At 40.0% G+C, this 20,834-nt stretch overlaps 1 protein-coding gene across 1 annotated transcript in view; it reads right to left on the minus strand.

Annotated features, from left to right (window-relative positions):
* Positions 1–20,834, minus strand: part of RBMS3 (RNA binding motif single stranded interacting protein 3) — a 1,028,342-nt gene that overhangs the window by 103,252 nt on the left and 904,256 nt on the right. The window contains exons 10-12 of the mRNA XM_054991036.1: positions 17,525–17,571; positions 8,957–9,053; positions 1,981–2,031 (exon numbers count right to left, since the gene is read on the minus strand). Coding sequence (XP_054847011.1) covers positions 1,981–2,031; positions 8,957–9,053; positions 17,525–17,571 — 195 coding nt within the window. The remainder of the gene's footprint in view (positions 1–1,980; positions 2,032–8,956; positions 9,054–17,524; positions 17,572–20,834) is intronic.

Genomic DNA, 20,834 nt, shown 5'->3' on the forward strand with positions numbered 1-20,834 from the left:
CTGTGCGTGATTCTAACAGAAGACACATAATTCTAGGGCATGAGAAGAGCCAGAGTACATATTTATTTCTACCTGTAAACCTTCAGGGAAGTAGTAGTATAGGTGGTTCAAAGGGACGACATCCTCTCCTACCTCTTAAGGAAGAAATAAGTTCTGCATTCAGATTTAGAGTAATTTCACCCTGAACTCTAAGATCTCTGCAACACGATGACAGACCACGGCAGACGTGGGGCAGGGGGAGAGGTCTTAAAAACACACTTAGGAAGTAACAGCAGAGAATAAGCTAAATGGCTACAAATCAAGGTCAAAGTATTATTTCCATGTAGATGAGAAAATTATGTCTATAATATGCATATTTAGTCATTAAAAATGTTCCCTCTATTTGATGCATAGCAAATCTCACAACCAAAATATTATATATAAGCAGATGGGCATCTTAAAAATAAAACGATCGTGAGAATGCCAAATGCTTATACTGGGAAAAGCACTAATGCTTCCATCACCACGCCACAAAAAACCCTCAGTCTGCCTTTTCCTCTTAATCTCCTGTCTCTTCAAACCAACAGTCAAATTTGTCCTGTGGAATAAGTGTGTGACTTTGCATACAAATTGCACTCAAACTGAACACCAGAAGAAATCTAAAACAGAGAAACAATCATGTCGCTAGGATCTGGCTACACTGGTACAAAGATTTTCTTCTGGTGTGTGATTGACTCTTTCTAAGCTGTTGTTTCATGTCAGGTCCTCTGAGCATGACAGAGACAAAGTAAGGCAATGCATTTCATTGAGCTCAGGTGCATTGACAAGAGTGAGTTTGGGGCTGCAGTAGGTCATTCCGGCTTGATAAAGAATGCTGCAGATTTCAGAAAACGTGAGCCATGTTCACAACTGTTCAATAATTCAAATGTCACAACAAACATTCCCCACGTCCTTTCAAAATAAATGCAACATACACTTAATTCTTGGCCAATAATGCTTTCATAACACTATAACTATGAATTTTTTAAATCTTACCAGGTAAACAAGGTAAAAAAAAAACTACCTTTACTAGATGCTTATCAAAATAAGTCATCCAACCGAGATGACTTTAGCAGCTCTAAATCAGCATAAAGCAACTGTGGTTCATGTTTTGTATGCCTCTGAATATTTCAACAATTTAGTAAGGTTCCCTCCTTCCTTACTGGAAGTCTTTTTTATTTTATAAAGAAAGGAAAAATGTAACAGGAGGAGCAGCAGATGCGTTCATCCTTGCAATTCAGAATACACAGGGGTGTAATTTTTCTGCTCCTCCTAATGTACTGATTCAGAGATTATACAAAGTGTACTTAACTTTGCAATTCCCTTACCATCATTAATGAAGACCAGCCCCTCCCTCCAAAACCTTCCCCAACAGCATATTTGTTAACATCAACTTGCAGTTGAAATGGTATCACATTTAGGGAGACTCCCTAAGAGCAGTTGCAGAATGAAGATAGCTTCAGTATTCCTGGCATCTGTTGGCCACTTGAGGGCCATCCTGAACCCTCTGCTAGCACAAACAATAAGCCAGGAGTTCTATGGACTGACATAGGTGCTACTCCAAACAAGGGATTGCTGAAGAAGAATAGCTCCAAAGACACATCATGTTGAGTTAAATATGTGGCAACCATTTTATCATATATTTAGCTATGTATCTGCACCTGACTTGTGCAGGTCTGATTAGCTATATGGATAATGAGTTCTCATGAAATCTGAACAATATCGCCTTGCAGTGCACACAATATTTAAGAATAATGCATTCAAGGATAAAATGCTTATAATTGATATCATCTACATTCTCTAATGAACAGCCTATCAATTTGTAACTGATATCACTTGAATAACCAGTTGATGAACTTGGATGTCTGAGTAAAGATAAGGAAGTGCTACACCCTGGTGAAACTATCCCACTCCCAGTAACAACTGAAAATTGTGTGTGGATGTAAACAAAGGCTCACTTACCGTTGGTTGCATAACATATGACGGATGAGGCATCCATGAAGTACTCTGAACCTGTATATCGGAAAGCCTTATATTAGCATAACAGTGTGCAACATAAGAACAACTGAACTTTGAATAAAACATAGAGCAGATCAAGCACTTGGTGCTCCACTTTGGGAAGTGATGCTGTCCTAATTGTACATATCAATAAGGTTGAAGAGCCTGGTTAGATTCCCTCTGAATTTCAGGGTTAAAACTTCAATGGCAGGACCACACACGACTTGAAAGATCATTATTTCTGTGGCTTGGATGCACCCCTGCAAACCACACAGCAGCAGTGTTGTTGACCATCATGCCAATCTATATCAATCTACCCAGAAGAGAGAGGAAGTTGCCAAGTTGATGTCAGTGGCAGTCTGTACAGAGAAATGGTATATAAAAGTCAACCCTGAACAAATAATGTATATTGTGACTACTGCGAGAAGAAAGTGATACATGCCAGCAAATCTTGTTTAATCATTAGATTAAGAAATGATGGCACACTGTAGTGTCCTCAGGCTGCCCAACTCTCTGCTCCAATACTCCCTCCTTATAAGAGAGTGTACACACAGATAAATTTATGACAGAGTCCAGGTTGTCTCTTGATCACCTTTAACAAAAGTCAGTGGTGGCTCAATAGGGGAAACTAGCCTAAGGCTGTCCCTATGTTCCACCACCCAGACACCATCATGCAGTCCTGCGTTCTCCTACCTCCCAACCAGGTGCTGGAGCAGCTAACACTCCTCTTCTCATTCCCAGCATCATGAATCACACAACATGACAAGCTGTACATGCCCAACAAGGCTTCCCCACAGTCTTGCAAAACATGAAAAATTAGGGAAAGTTTGGGAAGCTGTATTGGACATGAGTACCTCACTACACTGTATTTTAAAGTGTCTGCAGAATAAGGACAGAGGGTGTGTTAATTGCTGGGCTCCTAGGCAAGAAAGGGAACAAGGGGCAAGAGGTGGCAGAACAGAGGGACAGGCAGAAGCAACGGCTCCCAGACTCATCTGGGGGACTAGATTGCGGGCGTTGCGGGGGAGGCGAGTGGGGAGATGGCATGATGGCCGCCATGTTGTGGAGGGGCAGGGAACGACCAGGGGCCAGGGGTCACGCCCAGGTTCATCTGGTGCAGCCCCAGGCATGGGAAGCTGGCCCCCGCCCTTCAGCACTTGGCCCATGGCAGCAGGGAGGCAGGATGTGCCAGAGGCCTGCTTGCCAGTGCTGAGCAAATGCCATGAGGTCTCGGCACCAAGGGAAAGGAGGCTGCGCGAGATGGCGATGGCAGCAGCAAACGGGCTCTCCTCCTCCACTTAGCACTTGCCTGCAAACTTAGGTGATATAGGGGCAGCAGATGTGAAGGCACAAGGCAAGACAATGGTGGGAGAGAAGACAGCTCACCTGCCCCAATCCACCAGCTGAGGGTACCTTGCCTTATTATAGAGCCAGCCCTGATCAAAGTGACACATTGGAATGGAAGGCATTTCATTTTTCTGATACTGTTATTTATCCTGAGTCAGGTTTCAGGATGGATAAATGAAATTTCAAACATGAATTAGTGGGAAAAGTTCAGTCAGCCAAGAGAAAAATATTTAGCAAATACTCTGGATTGATTAGCAAGCTCTTGAGCAAGACTCAGGGTCGACCACATCATCTTTAAATTAACATGTTTAAAAAGTGAGAAGTGTCTTTTCACCACTGGCCTAATCTTATTACCAGGAACCTTCAGGTTCAGTTGTTTTCCAAGAAAAAAATCCAATTTTTCAACCAGTAATTTCACCACCCTTAGATAACTTAGGCAGATCATGAGAGGGAAGGTAGGAAGGGCTACATCGGTGCATAGCTTTCATGGCCCCTTCTTACAAGCCCAGGGTAAGGCCAATCGCTACTTTGGGGTCAGGTAGCAAATTTCCCCAGGCCAGTTTGGATAGGGATTAGAGATGGGCACGAACCAGAAAAAAAGCACGAACCATGTGGTTCGTGGTTCGTCAAATTACACGAACCATGAACCTGCCTCCCCGGTTCGCAAACCAGTTCATTTGGTTCATGAAAACGTCACATCCAGGTCAGAAAATGGTCACTTCTGGGTCAGCAGAAGGTCACTTCCAGGCCAGCAGACAGTCTGCAGGAAGTACATCCCCTGCTGCCTAGGAAACTGATTGGCACCAGGCTGTCTGCAGTGATGAACCAAAAAATGAACCAAAGAAACCAGCCTAAAGTTCATGGCGGTTAGTCAGAATGGGATCTGATGAACCACTGGTTCGTGAACCACGAACTGACCTGGTTCATCATGAATTTTGGTTCATATTTTGGTTCATGACCATCTCTACTAAGGATCCTGATGGTGTTTTGCCATCTTCTGGGCATGGAGTAAGGGTCACTGGGTGTGTGTGTGGGGGGGAGGTATTTGTGAATTTCCTGCATTGTGCACGAGGTTGGACTAGATGACCCTAGAGGTCCCTTCCAACCCTATGATTCTAAGAATATTGGGATGGGGTTTTTTGCAAAATAGTATTTCTTTCAATGAAAGAAAGATCTTCATATCTTGATGCACATTCCAAGCTCCCAGTATACTGTATATTTTTTAAGGAAAACAAGAGTCTTGAATTCGAGGTCTTCAGTTCGAGGTCTGGACAGCAAAGTCAGGTGGTCATCTGCAAGGTCAAAGGGCCACATGCATTATGCTCCAAGAGGATATAGACCCCCAGATGCTCCAGCCTTTTATTGTCCAGCTGCTTTAACAAGACAAACCACTAAGATGTAGTCCAAGGCTGCTTGTGGCTATCCCATTCTGTGCCTTAATAAAGTGATGACTCAAACATCAGGGTATACCACAGACACTCCTGTATATGTCGTTGCAGAAATCAGAAGAATTGGCAAACATAATGGTGGCAGTGCAAGCTGCCCGTTAGCTGTTTGGGTAATTAGGTTCAGTCTTTTTCCTGTCATATTTCAGTATTAAAGTTCATTGTAACAATTTCTGTTATCAACTACATTTGTAGTCAAGACATTCTTGAAAGACATATTAGATTTTACTTATAATTTTGCAGCACTCAAATTTTCATATGACTATGAATTAGTAATGACAAAGAAGAAAGAATGGGGTGATTAAATACAAGCATAATTGTGGTTCTACTATGTAGTGAAAACTGCAGTTAACTAAAATAAAAATATAAAATGTTTTCATGAAAGAGTTAGAAAGATGCTTTAAAAAAGTTTAGTTGTCCTCTTTTCTTCTTGTTGCAAGTGCTGATAAAGTAAGTTTAGTGTCAGAGGTTATCCAGCACATGGCATTTATTGGTATGTATTTTCAGACTTTATACATAATAACATGGTTATCAAAATAAGCAAACACTCTCAGGTGGATGTAAAGCTTTGCTGGTAATCACTACCAAAATATGGAACTGCAACTTTTATTTAAATGTAAACGTATCCTTTTTAAGAACTATTTTGATCTCCTTGTGGACTTCTGGCAGGGCAAACATAAACATCCTCTTGCTTTTCCATCTTTGTATCTTCATCTGCTTAAAATGTTTCATCAAGTGTTTGTTTCATTTTGTATTAAAATTATATAATTCTTTTTTTAAAAAAAACTTGTCAGGTTATATCTTTTCATATGTATTCATTCTTCCTCCTGGTTCCTCCTTATTCTCATTCCAGAAAATCTCTTCTAGCTTCTTGGGCACTTCATAAACAAATCTGTTATTCTCTTTTTATCCATTTAATTCTAAAATCATCCTACGCATTTCACAAACACTGTAATGCTGCCCTTATTCTTTTCCTCTCGTTTTCATACTCCATAACCTTTAAATCAGCAAATCCTTTAATGTGCCTTAATATTTTGCCTAACATTCTAACAATAAATTAGAATTCTTATGTAACTTAAGGGTGGATACAGCCAGCTTTTTCACTGAACCATGTCCAATTCCCACTTGGCTTTTGCCCATTCATGTCTCATGATGCCAGAACAGCCTTTCTGGGGCGATCAAAAGGGACCTTCCTTCCATTTCCACAAGCAGAAAAGCTGGTTGGAGCCAACCTTCTTTATTCATTTGTTCCCCCTTCACTTCCTCTCTTGCTGACACCTTTGTTCACACAAGAGCTTCCCTAATCTCTTTCTCTTCCTTTCTTTTTCTTCTTTATTGCTTCCTGCTTTCTTATCATTGCATCATCACCTGATGTTTCTTTACAATGAGAAATAGCAATTGGAATCTAAAATATCAGAATTCTCCGAGGAAGCATCTACGGTTATCGCTTTCCTCTTGATCTTTCATGTCTAAATTCTCAGAATAACTTCCATTCTTGCAATTTCTCTGTGGTGACTGAATCTGAATTAAATCACCCCCACCCCCAAATATCTTTTAGCCAACTTGTTTATTCCACAGCAGTTTTTCTTGCTCTTTGAGATAGCATCCTACTTTGGTCCAAGTGAGTACATACCTGGATATAGTCAATTGTCTGTGTGAACTTGCCCTTTGCATATGCATTAGTCAGGGGTATTTGATTTGATTTTGTAAGCAGCCAGGGAAGAGTGCTTGGCAGGCACATCAAGAGAATCAGAATACAGTTCAGAAAAGGGCTTCTTTTTCATTTTGTTCAGAACAGCTTTTGTCAAATGTATCTGTTTATGGCAGGAGTGATAACAAATGTCATCTGAGGTATTCAGGCACATGATAAAGCTAACCAATCTTTTGCACTTACGCAAGCATTTTTATCATTAAGTTAATGTAGATTTATCACATGGCTGATTAAGAGAGTATAGTTCAAAATACACTATTATTAATTACTGAAAGATATTACAATTATGATAGGGCAGGGCACATAGACAATTGCTGTTATACATTTAGAAGAGCAGATGTAGAGTGAAAAAAGTAAAGTGTGCCGTTGTGTTGCAATGGCCCTATGGTGATCCCATGAAGTTCTATCTCATGGGGGGTTTTAAGGCAAGAGATGAGCAGAGGTGGTTTTTGCCATCACCTTTCTCTGCATAACAGCCCCCCCCCCACAAAAAAGGCTAATCTAATACAGGGAGTTTACTAAAAATAACCTCTAATATGTTAGTTATGATCAGAAATTGTAAATTTACTATTGCCACCTAAAGTCTGAGTTGATTTTTTTGGAGCACCAAGAGCTAAAAAAAGAAGAAGAGAGAATGAAGTCATATTTATATTTCATATGCGTGAACCTTCATTTTAGTACTACTGCTGTCACGAAAAATAATCACCGATTTTCACTGCAAATCTGCTAGCTGTTTATTTTAAGCATAGAACATCACATCATGTATTTAATAACAATTTGCCCAAACTGGGCATTGTTATAGTAATGGGCTTGGGTAACATACATGGCAAGAGAAACTTAAACATATCAGCATGGCAAAATGTAGTTTACTATCATTTGGCACAGGTGTCACCTCACCACTTTAACTTGGGCTTTGGTTATGCAAAGTCTTTAGTTTACTGGGTGCTCCTGCAGAGAAATTTAAATCTACCGTAATGGGGGGAAAGTACAAGCTAAGAACAAAACAGTTAAAACATGATAGAAATTAAGAAAGAATTCATGAAAAATTCTACTCAAAGAAACAAAAACCAACTTGTATCGGTTGAAAGAGAATGCTGAACAAACTGGGCAAAGAGAGAGGCCTTAAACATCAACTTTGCCAAAACCAAAGTAATGGTTTTTGGGAAGCAACCTTGAAGATTTAAATGGTCAATAGATGGAAATCCCATTGAACAATGTAGAACCTTTAACTATCTTAGGGTGATGTTTAGTGATACCCTCTCATGGAAAGCCCATCTGGATATAACAAAAGCCTCAGTTTTGAGAACTACTGGGGCAATCTATAACATTTACACCTCCAAAGAAGGAATTTTAGTTGGGACAGCCTTGAAATTGTTCCAGTGTAAGGCCATCCCATAGATTCTATACGGTGCAGAGATCTGGGGCTGGAATGACCACCTGATCTCGACACTGGAACTAATCCAAAATCTTTTTAAAGAGGATTCTAGTTTTGCCTCACAGCACTTCAGAGGCTTTAGTGTGGGCTGAACTTGGGTTACCTTCTATCAGAGCCTGTCTGCGCTTAGCCTTATTTAGATTTTGGAGAAAGCAAAGGAATCTTTCCACTAGTCCAGTCTTAAGGCAAAGTAATGCACTGCTGCATTCAGACGCCATTTGCACAGCTGGCTTTAAGGACATCCTCCATTGGTATTCTTTGATGGAGGACGTTTGGGGTGTCCCCTTGCCTAGTCTCAATATATGAGACTGGATCTTTAAGACTGATGCTGCATTGGACAGAAATATAGCTTTCTGTTCCAATTTTCCCCCCTAGTTCAAGTTGATCAAGAGCCTCTTATTTGACCAAAATCGGCTTTTCTAGTCTTAGAATGGCTTTAAGTTCTCTGAGGTTTCAAACCATGACCTCAGCCATTTTAGACAGTCATTACACACAAATACCAATTGCTGCTATCTTTTGTTGTGCCCTTTGTATAAATAAATTGTTGTGCCCTTTATATAAATAAATTTCTTGGTAAAATCCTAAAAGGCATTGATTCCTCTTCTGTAGTGGAAAAAATAACCCTCCCTCTTTCCAATGTGGATGCATATGTTTCTTACAGAGTACAGTTCACCCTGGCAGCTAAGAAAATCCAGACATGAGCTGTACTTAAATGTCCAAGACTCCTTCACATGTGTATAATGAAGTTGCTCATGTGTCTTAATGTACATTTGTGCATTTTTATCATAATTTTATTGTTTATCATTCAAGTTATTTCTTTGGGTTTTTTTTTGCTTGATTGAGATAGCCTTTGGACATATGCAATAACATTATTTTGATTCTGATTCTAGCACAGCCAAACTGAGCAGCTATGCACCATTTTCTCCCTTTACACATTTCTCCTTTGTTGATGTGCAAGTCATAAACATAGTGATACATGAGGCACATGCAATTCCAACATACCTGATATGTGGAGACAGGGGAAGCAGCAATGAATGGTGTGATAGATGTCTGTGGGATCATGCGGTTTGTTGCAATACTGTACGGTGAGGAATAAAATCTGCAAACAGAAAACAAAAGGAAAATTCTTAAGGTGATGGACTAGCATGCCACAATGAGCTGTTTCACAGCTATTATCAATGCAAAACAAATGGGAACACTTGTGAAATAATTCAGGTCAGGTCTTTCTGCAATCATATCTTTTAATTTTTATATATGCTGGCTCTTTGGGTTCTGGTGCTGATGTTGAGAGAGTCACAAAAGAATTTTATTAAAATGTTCAGCTTTATTCTGAGGCTTCTGGTAACTTCAAGGGCAAACGAACACCAGCTAAAATCTATACTTCTCCATATTTAATAGAACTAAGAGCTATAAACTCTGGTTCCTATCAATCTCAGCATTTCAGTTGAGGATCTGAAATTTCCAGCTCTGTCACAAAAATAGTATTTTATAGTGATTCTGAACTTCTGTTCAGATTATATAGTCCCTTAAAAGAAAGGCAAGGATCATATGTGCTTGAAATATTTAAAACATGAGAAAAATGCAAGTAGAATATACCCTAACTTTATGGAATTCTACCTGATATGGTTGCTAACACTGGCTCGGTAAATTCCCTGAAATTTGGGCAGCTCCTAGAGAGGACAGAGTTTGGGAAAAGGAGGGAGCTCAGAGGCAGTATGATATCACATTCTGTGATGACAAATCCTGTGATGTCACATGTATCAGCTCCTTCTACAACTCCTCCACTCCTGTGAAGTCATTTCCTTCAATCAAAATTCAGATTTTAAATTTAAATTTCTCACCGCATATCACTTCCCTCAACCTTTTCCTCCTACCTTACATCACTTGTGGACTTCTATATCAATGTGTTTGGCAGACTTATTATTTGATATCAAATATTTGTGATGGTATAACTGCCTGCTATCCAGTTATATTCCCCTCAACCAAAAAAACTTCCTCAAATCCTCTTTAGTTTTTTTCTCTAGCCCCTTCTGCACTGGGGACATAACTCCTCACTTTCCCTGAAGTCAAGCCGAAAGGCATGGAATCAGCTTGTATGTGGCTGTTCACACCTCTCACATTCGATCAGCATGGTGCTGGGGTTTTTTAGTCCGCACCATGCCAAAATGAGTCGAGATCATGAGTATTTGTTATTGTCGCTGATGCCGTCTTTTCTGGCATCACAGTGCCAGCTCTTCCTTTCTCCCTTTTTTTTTTTGCACTTGTGCTGAATCGATTAATCGCTGGAGTGCTGGATCAACCTATTTCCCGGCTTTCAGCCTCTCTACTCCACCTCTCTTGATTCTGATTTGCTGATTCGCCTGTGCCCCATTCATCATTGCACTGCGACGTTTTCAGCACACTGTGCTTGGCTACGGTTAACATCTTAACAACAACTTTTTCCTTTTAAGGAACTCCACATGTGACTGGCTGTGAGAATTGCCCAATGGCCAGCCAAACAGTGGAAACAATAGAGGAAGTGGGGAGGCAATTTGAGTATGTGCTTGAATCACTTGAGCAAACAAGAAACTGTTCTTTCATAAAAACAAAGATAAATAATATTTTTTAAAAGGAATTTTATTTTGAAGTAATCATCTCATCAGAGCAGTGATGCATCACTGACTCTGTTCCTGGCTCCTTCTCTGTTGTACTCAAGCATCTGTTTCTCTACAATAGGATAAAAAGAGAATCTAAAACTCGGTATTAAAATCTTTTCTTCTGATACCCAGATATTTAGCCCCCGATACCTTTTTTTTAAAGAAAAAAAAGAGGAAAGAGGAGAGGGGGAAGGATGGAAAGGATAGGAGGGGGATGGAAAAGAGGGGAGAGGGAGTGGCTGAATAGACAAGAGTCGCCAATCACAATGCAGTGGGCTGGCAGGGGGTGAGAGAGGGGGGAAGGGGGAACACCAAAACCAGAATAAAGAGTATGCATGGGGAAACAGCTGACCGCAAAGCAATTTTTTTAAAAAAAGTTGTGGTATAAGCGCTTCCAGGAAAGCTGTGGAAAAGCTGCATAGTAGCCAGAGTGACTACTCATCACGGCAAATCTGGTTCAGACGGTCACAAAAAAGCATTGCAGTATGGGAACTGAACAGGCGAAACTGACTCATGCAGACTCAGCTTCAGTATTAAGGAGAAAACTTCACTCTAAAGATCCATAGGAGAATGCACGCCAGTCCCATCCCACTCTCAATCCCAGCTATCCTCTGGACATTACCGTCTTTATTGGTGTCAAATCAGTTTATTTTAGTCTATATGCTATATCATAGGAAAAGCAGAAGTCCTGGGGCATCTACCTTCTGTAGTCACTCTAGGACTTCAGTTTTTTCTAGACTTCTTGTTATAGTGTGGAGCTCCCTCTGAAGTTGCCTGGGGAACTGATCTCTGTAGTTCGGAGATTAGTTGTAATTGTAATTTCAAGAGAAATTAAAGCCCTACCTTGAGGTTGGTAACCCTACTGCCTAGCCTACCAGTGGGTTTGGAGGGCCCTTGTCCCAAACAGGAGAAGAAACTGTTATAATTCCTGTATTGTGGAGAAGAAGGTTATTTGACTCTTCCTCTGCAAAAGAGGACTGGGTATTGTTGAAAGAATTAGAACCAGGTAGAATTAGAACCAGGAAAGCAGTGAGTGACAATCAGAAATGCCAATCTGATGACTTCTACTTTTGATCATACAAATCATAAACCACAAAGATATGGGCTTATGGAACTAATAAATAACATACATTATTGCTGTGTAACAGAATGAACTCCGTTTGAGATTTATTGGTATATTGATTATTAAACTGATTTAAGTGATTTAAAGTCATAATTTAATTATTGTTGATTTGACTCTCTTAATAATAAACTTAATACATTTCTAAAGCCTTGGAATAATCAATTTAAAATAATTTAATGAAACAAAATTAAAACCCAAAGTTAATCATGCTTTTTAATGAAATAACACTAATTTGAGTGTAATGTTGGAAATGAATAAACTAATGGTAACCAAGTGATTATGATTTATGAAGTATTTATGATGAACTTCAACTTGTTAGGTGCTGCCTTCCTGGACTAGCAATATCTGGCTGTCAGCTGAGTCATGCTGGCTGAGGGCTAATGCTTTCACCTGGAACTCTTAACACTTTACTTGGAAGGCTGAATCACTGGCAAGAAGTAATCCTGTATCTACTTGCAGTTATGGAACCTTGGAATCAATGTGCTTGAAACAAGAATAGCATCACCTGATAACACCATCCCTAATCATCCTCAAGTGTTCCCCCATGTTGGCAATACGGGATGATTCTCAGAACCAAATATCATATTGAGGAATCCAGTCACATACCCCTAGCATCATATCATTGTGACCTTTGGCTCACATAAGAAAAGGAGTATTACAGGAGCCTGTTAATTGGATACTCGTTTACCAGCTGTTGACCAAGCAAGAGATGCAGTCGTGAACTTTTGTCGAGCTGAAAACAATTATTTCCTGTGATCAAGTGAATTGCGAAACAGGAAGGTATCCGGAATCCTGTTGGGATACCACCAATATACGTGTTCATCCCGCATTTGTGGGGACCTTTCTATTCGGGATACCACCAGTATATGTGTTCATCCCGCGTTCATGGAGACCTTTCTACTCGTCTGTTGGATTACTACGGATTACACGGATTTTTCCATTGGAAATTCTTCAACGGCAACGTATCGTCAGTGCATGGACCCTTAAAGTGTTAATTATAAAGAGTCACAGTGTACTGTGAAGCTCCAGTTTATTGTAAGGAGCAATATTGTTTTGTCATGCTCTTAAGAGGCATTGTCCTTGGTTATTTGTATTGTTTGTGTATATAGGATATTATCTATTGGTTTCCCAATGGTTAGGGCAGATAAAATGGTGTTGAATCTTTCATAAATTTGGTTCCTATATATGGGGACATTTGTCTTTTCTTGTTATCTTACCCGTATCAGCCCCTTAGCTGGTTCTTTAGACTAGGAAGGGGGACAGAAGACAAGAATGTCTATTTCTCTTTTCAAAATGCCTGTACAGCTTGACAACTCCTATTTGTGGTTTTAGTCTTCAATTGGAGCATCATAACATTTTGCAGGTGTCCTGTTTATGAGGTAATGAAAAGGGAAAGGGTAGCATTTTACATTCCACTGGTGCTCAGTGGGCAGCGTTCAAAAGTCTTTTATTGAAAATAAAAGGTGTTTAGTAAGCATTTATGCTCGCTCAGCTCACCAGCAGCATTGGCAAGTTGTATGCATCTCCCTTGGCACTGCTGTGCTAACCAGGTCCCCCTTTTTCAAAATACTTTTTCAAAATAACAAAAGAATCAAGGCAAGGTGCATATACTAAAAGAAAATGATCAGTGCTAGACTGAGAACTGGAATTTACTACGTACTCCTTGGGGGGGGGGGGAGTAACAAGTAAAAATAAAGCTCATACATAACAAGCCCTTAACAATGCAGTTTTTTCCTTCATTAATCCTTTCTGGAACAGTGCTGCTTTGGAGCATTTCTGGAACAATGCTCCCAAGGACATTAAAAACATTGCCACTCAAGAGCTATGCAGATAAGAGATTTTAAAAAGGAAAAATTGGGAGGGTTCATATTTGAGGCTTCTCAAGGAACAGCTTTTCATGAATCCAACCACATTTGCTACCATGTTTGCAGGAAAGGTTTGTTTAAGTTGAACCATTTTCTACGGTAGAAATACTGTTAACTAAACGGAAGCCTGTGAAATACATACTCTAGCAAAAGGATGCCCTTCAAACAATCTCTTGCTGAAGAACCCACAGCAACAAGCAGCTTTAAAAGGGGATTAGAGAGATTCATAAAGGATAGGTATGGAGGATGGACCTATCCAGAGACTACTAGCCATGGTGACTCAAGGCAACCTCCACATTCAGCAGCAGTAAACCTTTGAATACCTGTGCCAGGATGCAAAATAGTAACACTTCTTTATCATTGTTGCATAAGGAGAATACAAGACTTTCATTAGACCAAATGTTCTATGTGCTCTGAAAGTTTTACCTGTTTCTTCCAACATGGTCATAGTAATGTTGTATAGGGGGTTACAATGCAGGACTATGATGGAAAGATCTGGGTTCAACTCCTTCCTTACCATGAACCATCAGAGAAGAAAAACGACAGACATTTGAAAGCTTACTTATGACCTTCTTTACTCTTCCTGTCGACAGGATACCACATTTTGCAACACATCATCACTGGGCAATGCACTGGTTGCTAAATAAGTACTGTCTGCCAGAAGCAAAAGCTGCGGATGCCCAGATTTCATCCCCAGTGCTTGAGGCATCCCCAGTGGCACCTGCTCCCTTCTTCCATGCATGAATCACTGTGTGAATTTATTAGATTGTGCCACGGCCACTAATTTTTTAAAAAGTGGCCAACAAATGTAATGTATCCTTTCTTCCCAACCATGCTTCTGTTCAAGCAATCTTTTGGGCTCGAGTGGACAATGCAGATCATGATTTTCTCCCTATGTGTGAGGAATGGGAGAAGCAGTGCCCCTTGACCCTCTCACTGCCCCACCTTCAATGCCATCAACTCTCCATGGAATGCATACAGGGTGCCGGAGACTGCAGTGGGAATGGAGAGAGTTCTTCCATGAATTTGGTGCATTCGTGGCTGATTGGTCTCAACCTTGTATGTTTTGGGGAAGTGGCTCTACAGGCAGCTGTAGATGACGTGTTTCTGTATGAGCATGCATCTGTTTTAAGGTACTTTGCGCAGTCACATGGCAGCCAAGGGAAACTGTTCCACGTTTTAAAAAGAGAGCTAAAAGGGGCTTAGAGCAGCACCACAGGGGGAGGAAAGGCTCTTGCCCTCTCCCCAATACCGTTTTGTCACATGAAAACCACATGTGAGGAGAATTTTTCACAGATGTTGCAGCTCCACGTAGAGCAGCAAAATCAGCAATATAACTCTTCCTCCCCTCACATGCTGTTTCCACGCAGGAAAACAGCTTGGGGGAAAGGTAGGAGCTGTTGCTCCCCTTGTGGCACCATTCTGAGCTCATTTGAGCTTTCATTTTTAAAAAAGTAGCAGTTACCCTCAGTTGTCATGTGACTGTGCAAAACACCTTAAAATGAGAGCATGTCCGTGCAGAAATGTATCATCTACAGCCACCCTACATTCCCTGCACAGAATTTCTGGGAAGATAGAATCACTGTTTCTCTTACCACAGGGACAACCTACCTCTATGTAGACTATAGGCTCATAGTGCCTAACGTACATTTTCTAGATAAAATTTACACACATACATTGGGACAGTGTTGCAGGGTGACTGAAGTGTCAGATTAGAATTGGGAGAGCCATGTTCAACTGCACACTCTGCAGTGAAGTTCACTGGGTTATCTGGCCTCACCAAGTTTGTATGAAGATATTGTCCTGAGCAGAATTTTTAAAAATCTAATAATAAATAAAACTTACATTGCAAAACAACTGTACAGCATTTTATACATTCTATACATTTCAAAAATCAGGTACACATTTTGCTACTGCAAAATGGCAGGTAGTCTGTAACAGCAGGCAGCCACATGGATGGCACATATGGGAATGCATTTACTGTAACTGCACTTCCTAATTGCTCATCTTTGATGTACCAACATGGCTATCTTTGATTTATACTTACAGACTTTAAGGGCAGATTTACAAATGCCCTTTAAAGAATCATTCTCACTGAAGAGGCTGTGTTAATATACAACATAATTCTGCAGGCCAGACAATTGCTGATATTTAACAGATAGCTCCCTTATTTCAATTTCTGCTTTTCAACAAGGGAAAGCCACATTTTGGGACTGCACCATTCTTAGCTCTGTATATGGTTGTACTTTTATACCAAGAATATCACCAAAGTTACTACCAGCCTGTACAATGCCAAGGCCTCATATTTATCCACATGAAATAAACACAGTTGTATCACTATGCTTACAAGTGGTACTGGGGGAAAAAGCTTTTCAACAAGACCCCCCGCCCCAGACTAACATAAAGATTAAATATAACCAAGCTTGATTATAGCAGAGACTTTCACTGTAGCAGTAAGTTAAGGAAAGGCCAGATGAAGCAAGCAAATCTCCTTCACAACATAATGGATGACTAAATAAAAAAAAAACAAACCACACAGTCAGGATCTTCGAGGTGAACCCTACTGAGATCCAGCTATAGGAAGGAGAGGAAAGATCCAAAAGCTGAAGTCCAGCATATCCTCCATGCATGGGGAAAGCCCCCCTGGGAGAGGCAGTGAAGAATGGAAATCAGGTTCATCAAAAAGCCTGTGACACCATACGGCAGGCACTACAACGGGTTTCTGTTTTAGTCTATAGGGTGTTTTACAAAGGATACAGACAAGAAGCATAAAGATTAGGTTCTTTACTTGTTTTTTTATTTCCCTCTGCCTACAATATATCATTTCGTGTCATTTGGATGACATTTAGTTTTGAATATTCCTATACTAAGGGAGTACTCCTAAGCAGACAAACTCAGAAATAAGTCCCATTTTATCCAATGTGGATAAAGGAAAGTGTTCTACGTCTCAGCCTACGTCTCTTTCTCGACACATGGAAAACAGCTTTCCATGACCAATGTTCTCATGCAGCACCATATATCATGCTTCAAAGCTTCCCTAATGCCTCACTGACTTTTCAAGACCTGGAGCTCTCAAGCCTACTTCTCAGCGGCAGAGTCACTAGCTGTGAATACAGCAGGGTTTAAAAAGAAGAGAAGACAGCCAGCACTCTAAGTGGTGAAAAAGGTTTGTGGAGGAAAAATCCTTCACTCATGCTATAATTTTCAAGCATGAATCTCTCCCTCAGTGGAGGAATAAGTGTGTTACGTCTCATCTCTTGGCCCTCAAGGAAAGAATAGATAGAAGCATCTCTAAGGGTGGACAAATGTACTAACAACTCATAAATGTTTCAGAATGACTGAACATCTACTTTAAACGAAAGAAGGCAGAGAATCAAATTAGCCTTCTGAAGGCTCCCTTGGGAAAACTGTTCTCTCTCCAAACAGTTCAGAAGATAATTTGGATCATGTCTACCTTATTCTGTCCCAGTAAGGGAACCATTCCCAGAATAGTGACAGTGGTCAGGAAAGGGGAATGCTACTTTCCCCATAGGATATAAAAACCTAAGAACATGGAAATAAAGATAATATGGGAAAAGCTTCATCAACTGGATGCTATAAATAATAGAATGTGGTGATGGTGAGTACCTTCAAGCCAGAGCTGACTTATGGTGACCCCTGCTGGGGTTTTCATGGCAAGAGACTAACAGAGGTAGTTTGCCATTACCTGCCTCTGCAAACCCTGGTCTTTGTTGGAGGTCTCCCATCCAATTACTAACCAAGGCCAACCCTGCTTAGCTTTTGAGATCTGACAAGATCAGGCTCACCTGGACTATCCAGGTCAGGGCAAAAATAGGATATCAAAATCAAAACTATCACCCACGCATGACAATTTGGGTTATATTTGTTTAGAAACATAGTTTATTTAAGCTTTTTTAAAAAAAATAGTAAAGTGTATGCTACTTACCCATTCTGTATAGCAGCTGTGGGGTCGTATGTCAAGGCCATGCCAGCCTGCACACAGGTGGGGGGAAAACAGAAGGTTACTCTTTTGTATCACATGCATACACAGTGGCCTGTGCAAAGGAGAGGGAGGGTTAGTGAAGCCCAAGTTTCTTTTTGTATGACAGTCTCTTAGTACTTCTTTTAACCCAAATTAAATTGACGAAAACTAGATTGTATGCAGTCATTTAAGTATTTTCCCTCCAAGAAGCAAGATAAATAATCTCTCCTTTTCTACTGTCTATTAATTCCAATAGCTGTGTTAAATATAAAAAAATACTCAATCTGTAGACAGTGAGTTGGATCCAAATGCTCCATTGCATTAATGATGGAAGTTTTTTTCTAGTTCAAGGATCCTTCTTCCACTGCAACAGGAGTGTTTCACCAGCATAAGGCAACTTGCGCCAAAAGAAATTTCCACCACTAGCAGGATCTTTGGATCCAACGTTGGCTTTGGTTCTTAGATGTTGTAGGCTACAAAATTATCATGATTTAATCATGCTGGTCCCAGAAATTGAGTAATTTATTCTAGACATGATTGACATTGCAAACCACAAGTTAACCGAGTAAAATGGAAGCTGGATTACTCTTTTATACTTCTTTGAGCTAAATGGTTTGATTGTATCATCGCTGAATCACCAAGCAGTGAAAGGATATAAGGATTGCTGGTCTTGGGTAAAGTTACATTATGTGCCATTGTACTGCCATTAACAAATCATCCTAAGGTATTCTGAAAATGCAGTACTCGTTCATGCCAGAACACTAACCATAACTATTGCCAGATATGTTGTTGCATCAGATAGGAGGGTAGTTTTGTAGGGAGCGGGTCTCAAATGCTTCACTAATGTTAGGGACCATAGACTTCACCACTATGTTGCCTTGCATATTATCTGTTGCTTGAATATGTACTTCTATAGTACCTGCGCTTCATGTTATCTAGTGTCAGTCCTAGAATTGTTTATGTTCTGTTTCAGCAATTCTTCAACTCTGTATTGGATCCTTGCTAATGCTACTTCTTTGTGAAATCCTATGACATTGTTTGTGGAAATGTCCTTGACACTGTATGGAAATGTCCTTGATACTGTAGGGAAATGTCCTCAATACTGATTGTACTAATCTCTTGCTATGTAATCCGCTTTGAGTCTCAGTAAGAAAGGCGGACTATAAATGACATAAATAAATAAATAAATAAATAAATAAATAAATATGTACTATATTCTTGTTTCAAATACGGTGTTGCAGAATACAGATGTACTATACTCTTGTTTCAAATATTATACCCTGTGTGGATGGCTTACTCAGTGACATAAGTATTGAAATATTCTAAACTGTGTTAGATTAGAAAAGAAACAAGGTTTCAGGTCCAATTCTTTATGCCATTCTAAACACCCTTGTGCTAATGTATCATGAAACCAGCTCATTTCAATGAATGGCTTTCTTTTCTGATTGACAGTACTGTAAAACAAAGGGATTTGATAAACACTGTTTCATCAGAAGCATGTAAGCTTTGTGTACAACTTGTCTTCTCCTCTTCCATGGAAGAGTAAAAGCAAAACCCCTTTCTAAATCAACTCCCCTCCCCAACTAAAGTGCAGGGTCAACTCTTGTGGTATTATTGACAAGGCACATAATGAAGACTGGGAAGGCTGGCAAATTGGACAGTCTACAAACAGGAAGCCCAACCAGGAAGTGAAATACCAGGTGAGAAGTAACTGGTAGGTGTGCGGGATCTAATAAACCTGTGGCAGAGAAGAACAAACAGTTTCTAGAAACTTTAGAAATGGGGGATGGGGGGGAGAGATGGAAAAAGATCTGGCAAGTAGAATTGAACAGAAAAAGAAAAGCTCTTTGACAAGTAGTCCAAATGACAAGTTCTTTGAAGAAGAAGAGCAGGGAATCCACAAGCCAAATGAGATCTAGTTTAAGCATTCATTCAATAACATAAGCTTTGCTCGACAGGAAAATTAATTTGGCAGTTATCTTTCCTTTTGTTCACACAGTATTTATTATTTAAAAAAAATTACAAAAAACTTAAACAATAAATCAAACCTCTTGATAAGTGATGTTTTGAGCATATAGATATATGCCTAACAAGTAGAATGTTCTTCCCAGTGCAATGGGCTGAGAGACACTCACTTTGGTAAACACAGTCAAACAGCAATGAGCTATAAAGGTAACATATCCAGGCTTGTATTAGGACTAGAGATGGGCCCAAACAGAATTACAAACCAAAGTTTGTCACAAACTGGGCCAGTTCATGGTTTGCAAATCAGCAGTTCATGGGAGCTTATTTCTCACAAACTGCAACGAACTTTAGCCCAGTTCATTTGGTTCATATTTTGGTTCATCACTGCAGACAGCCTGGCGCCAATTAATCAGTTTCCTAAGCAACAGGGGGGGGGCTCTCTGCAGACTTTCTGCTGACCCGGAAGTGATGTTTTCACGAACTGAATGAACCAGTTCACAAACTGGGGCAAGTTAGTGAAAGTTCGTGGTTTGTGACACGCGATGAACCATGAACCGCCAACCACCATTTTCCTGGTTCGTGCCCATCTCTAATTAGGACTATATATGCAGGTACAGGTTATGGTGTGCTTAAAATGGCATGGAACTATGATTCCTGGCAATTAATTATTTAATGTTAAAGAAACTTAAAAGAAAATTATGTCAGAGGAAGTTGAAAGAGGACAACAGTGGCAAAAAGTTCACATTGCAACCTGTATCCAATTTTGAGTGCTTTTCCACAACTGAATAAAGCAGGAATCCAACGGCTCCTTAAACACCAACAAAATATATTCTACCATAAACTTTCATGAGTCAGAGATTGTGGATGACATGTGTGCTCTCATTCACAAAAGCTTATGCTGGAATAAATTTTGCTATTTTTTAAATCTCCTGTTTTATTCCGCTGCTACAGACTAACACCCAACTAGATTTTTCACAACCATTGTTCTTCATACTGCTATTATTTTTCTCTCCTGGTTGATACCAAGAGAAGCAACAGCAAAAAGAGGCTACACATTCTGTATACCAAAAGTTTTCCTAGTGTTGCAACAGAAGGCCAGTAAAACTGCTTCTCATTCTGAAATGTATAAACTACCATCTGTGCTTCATCCAGTGAATCTGCTTATGAGTTATGACACGGATAAATACTATAGCTGTGGTCTTAAAGATACTTAGGAGGACGCAAATTCCTCTAAAACCAATAAAGCTCAAGGCCTAGTCAATGTGTTCAGATCTGAGATTTACTGGAAATTTCTTCTATGCCAAGGAAT

The sequence above is a fragment of the Eublepharis macularius genome, chromosome 11, assembly GCF_028583425.1.
Source record: "Eublepharis macularius isolate TG4126 chromosome 11, MPM_Emac_v1.0, whole genome shotgun sequence".
NCBI lineage: Eukaryota > Metazoa > Chordata > Lepidosauria > Squamata > Eublepharidae > Eublepharis > Eublepharis macularius.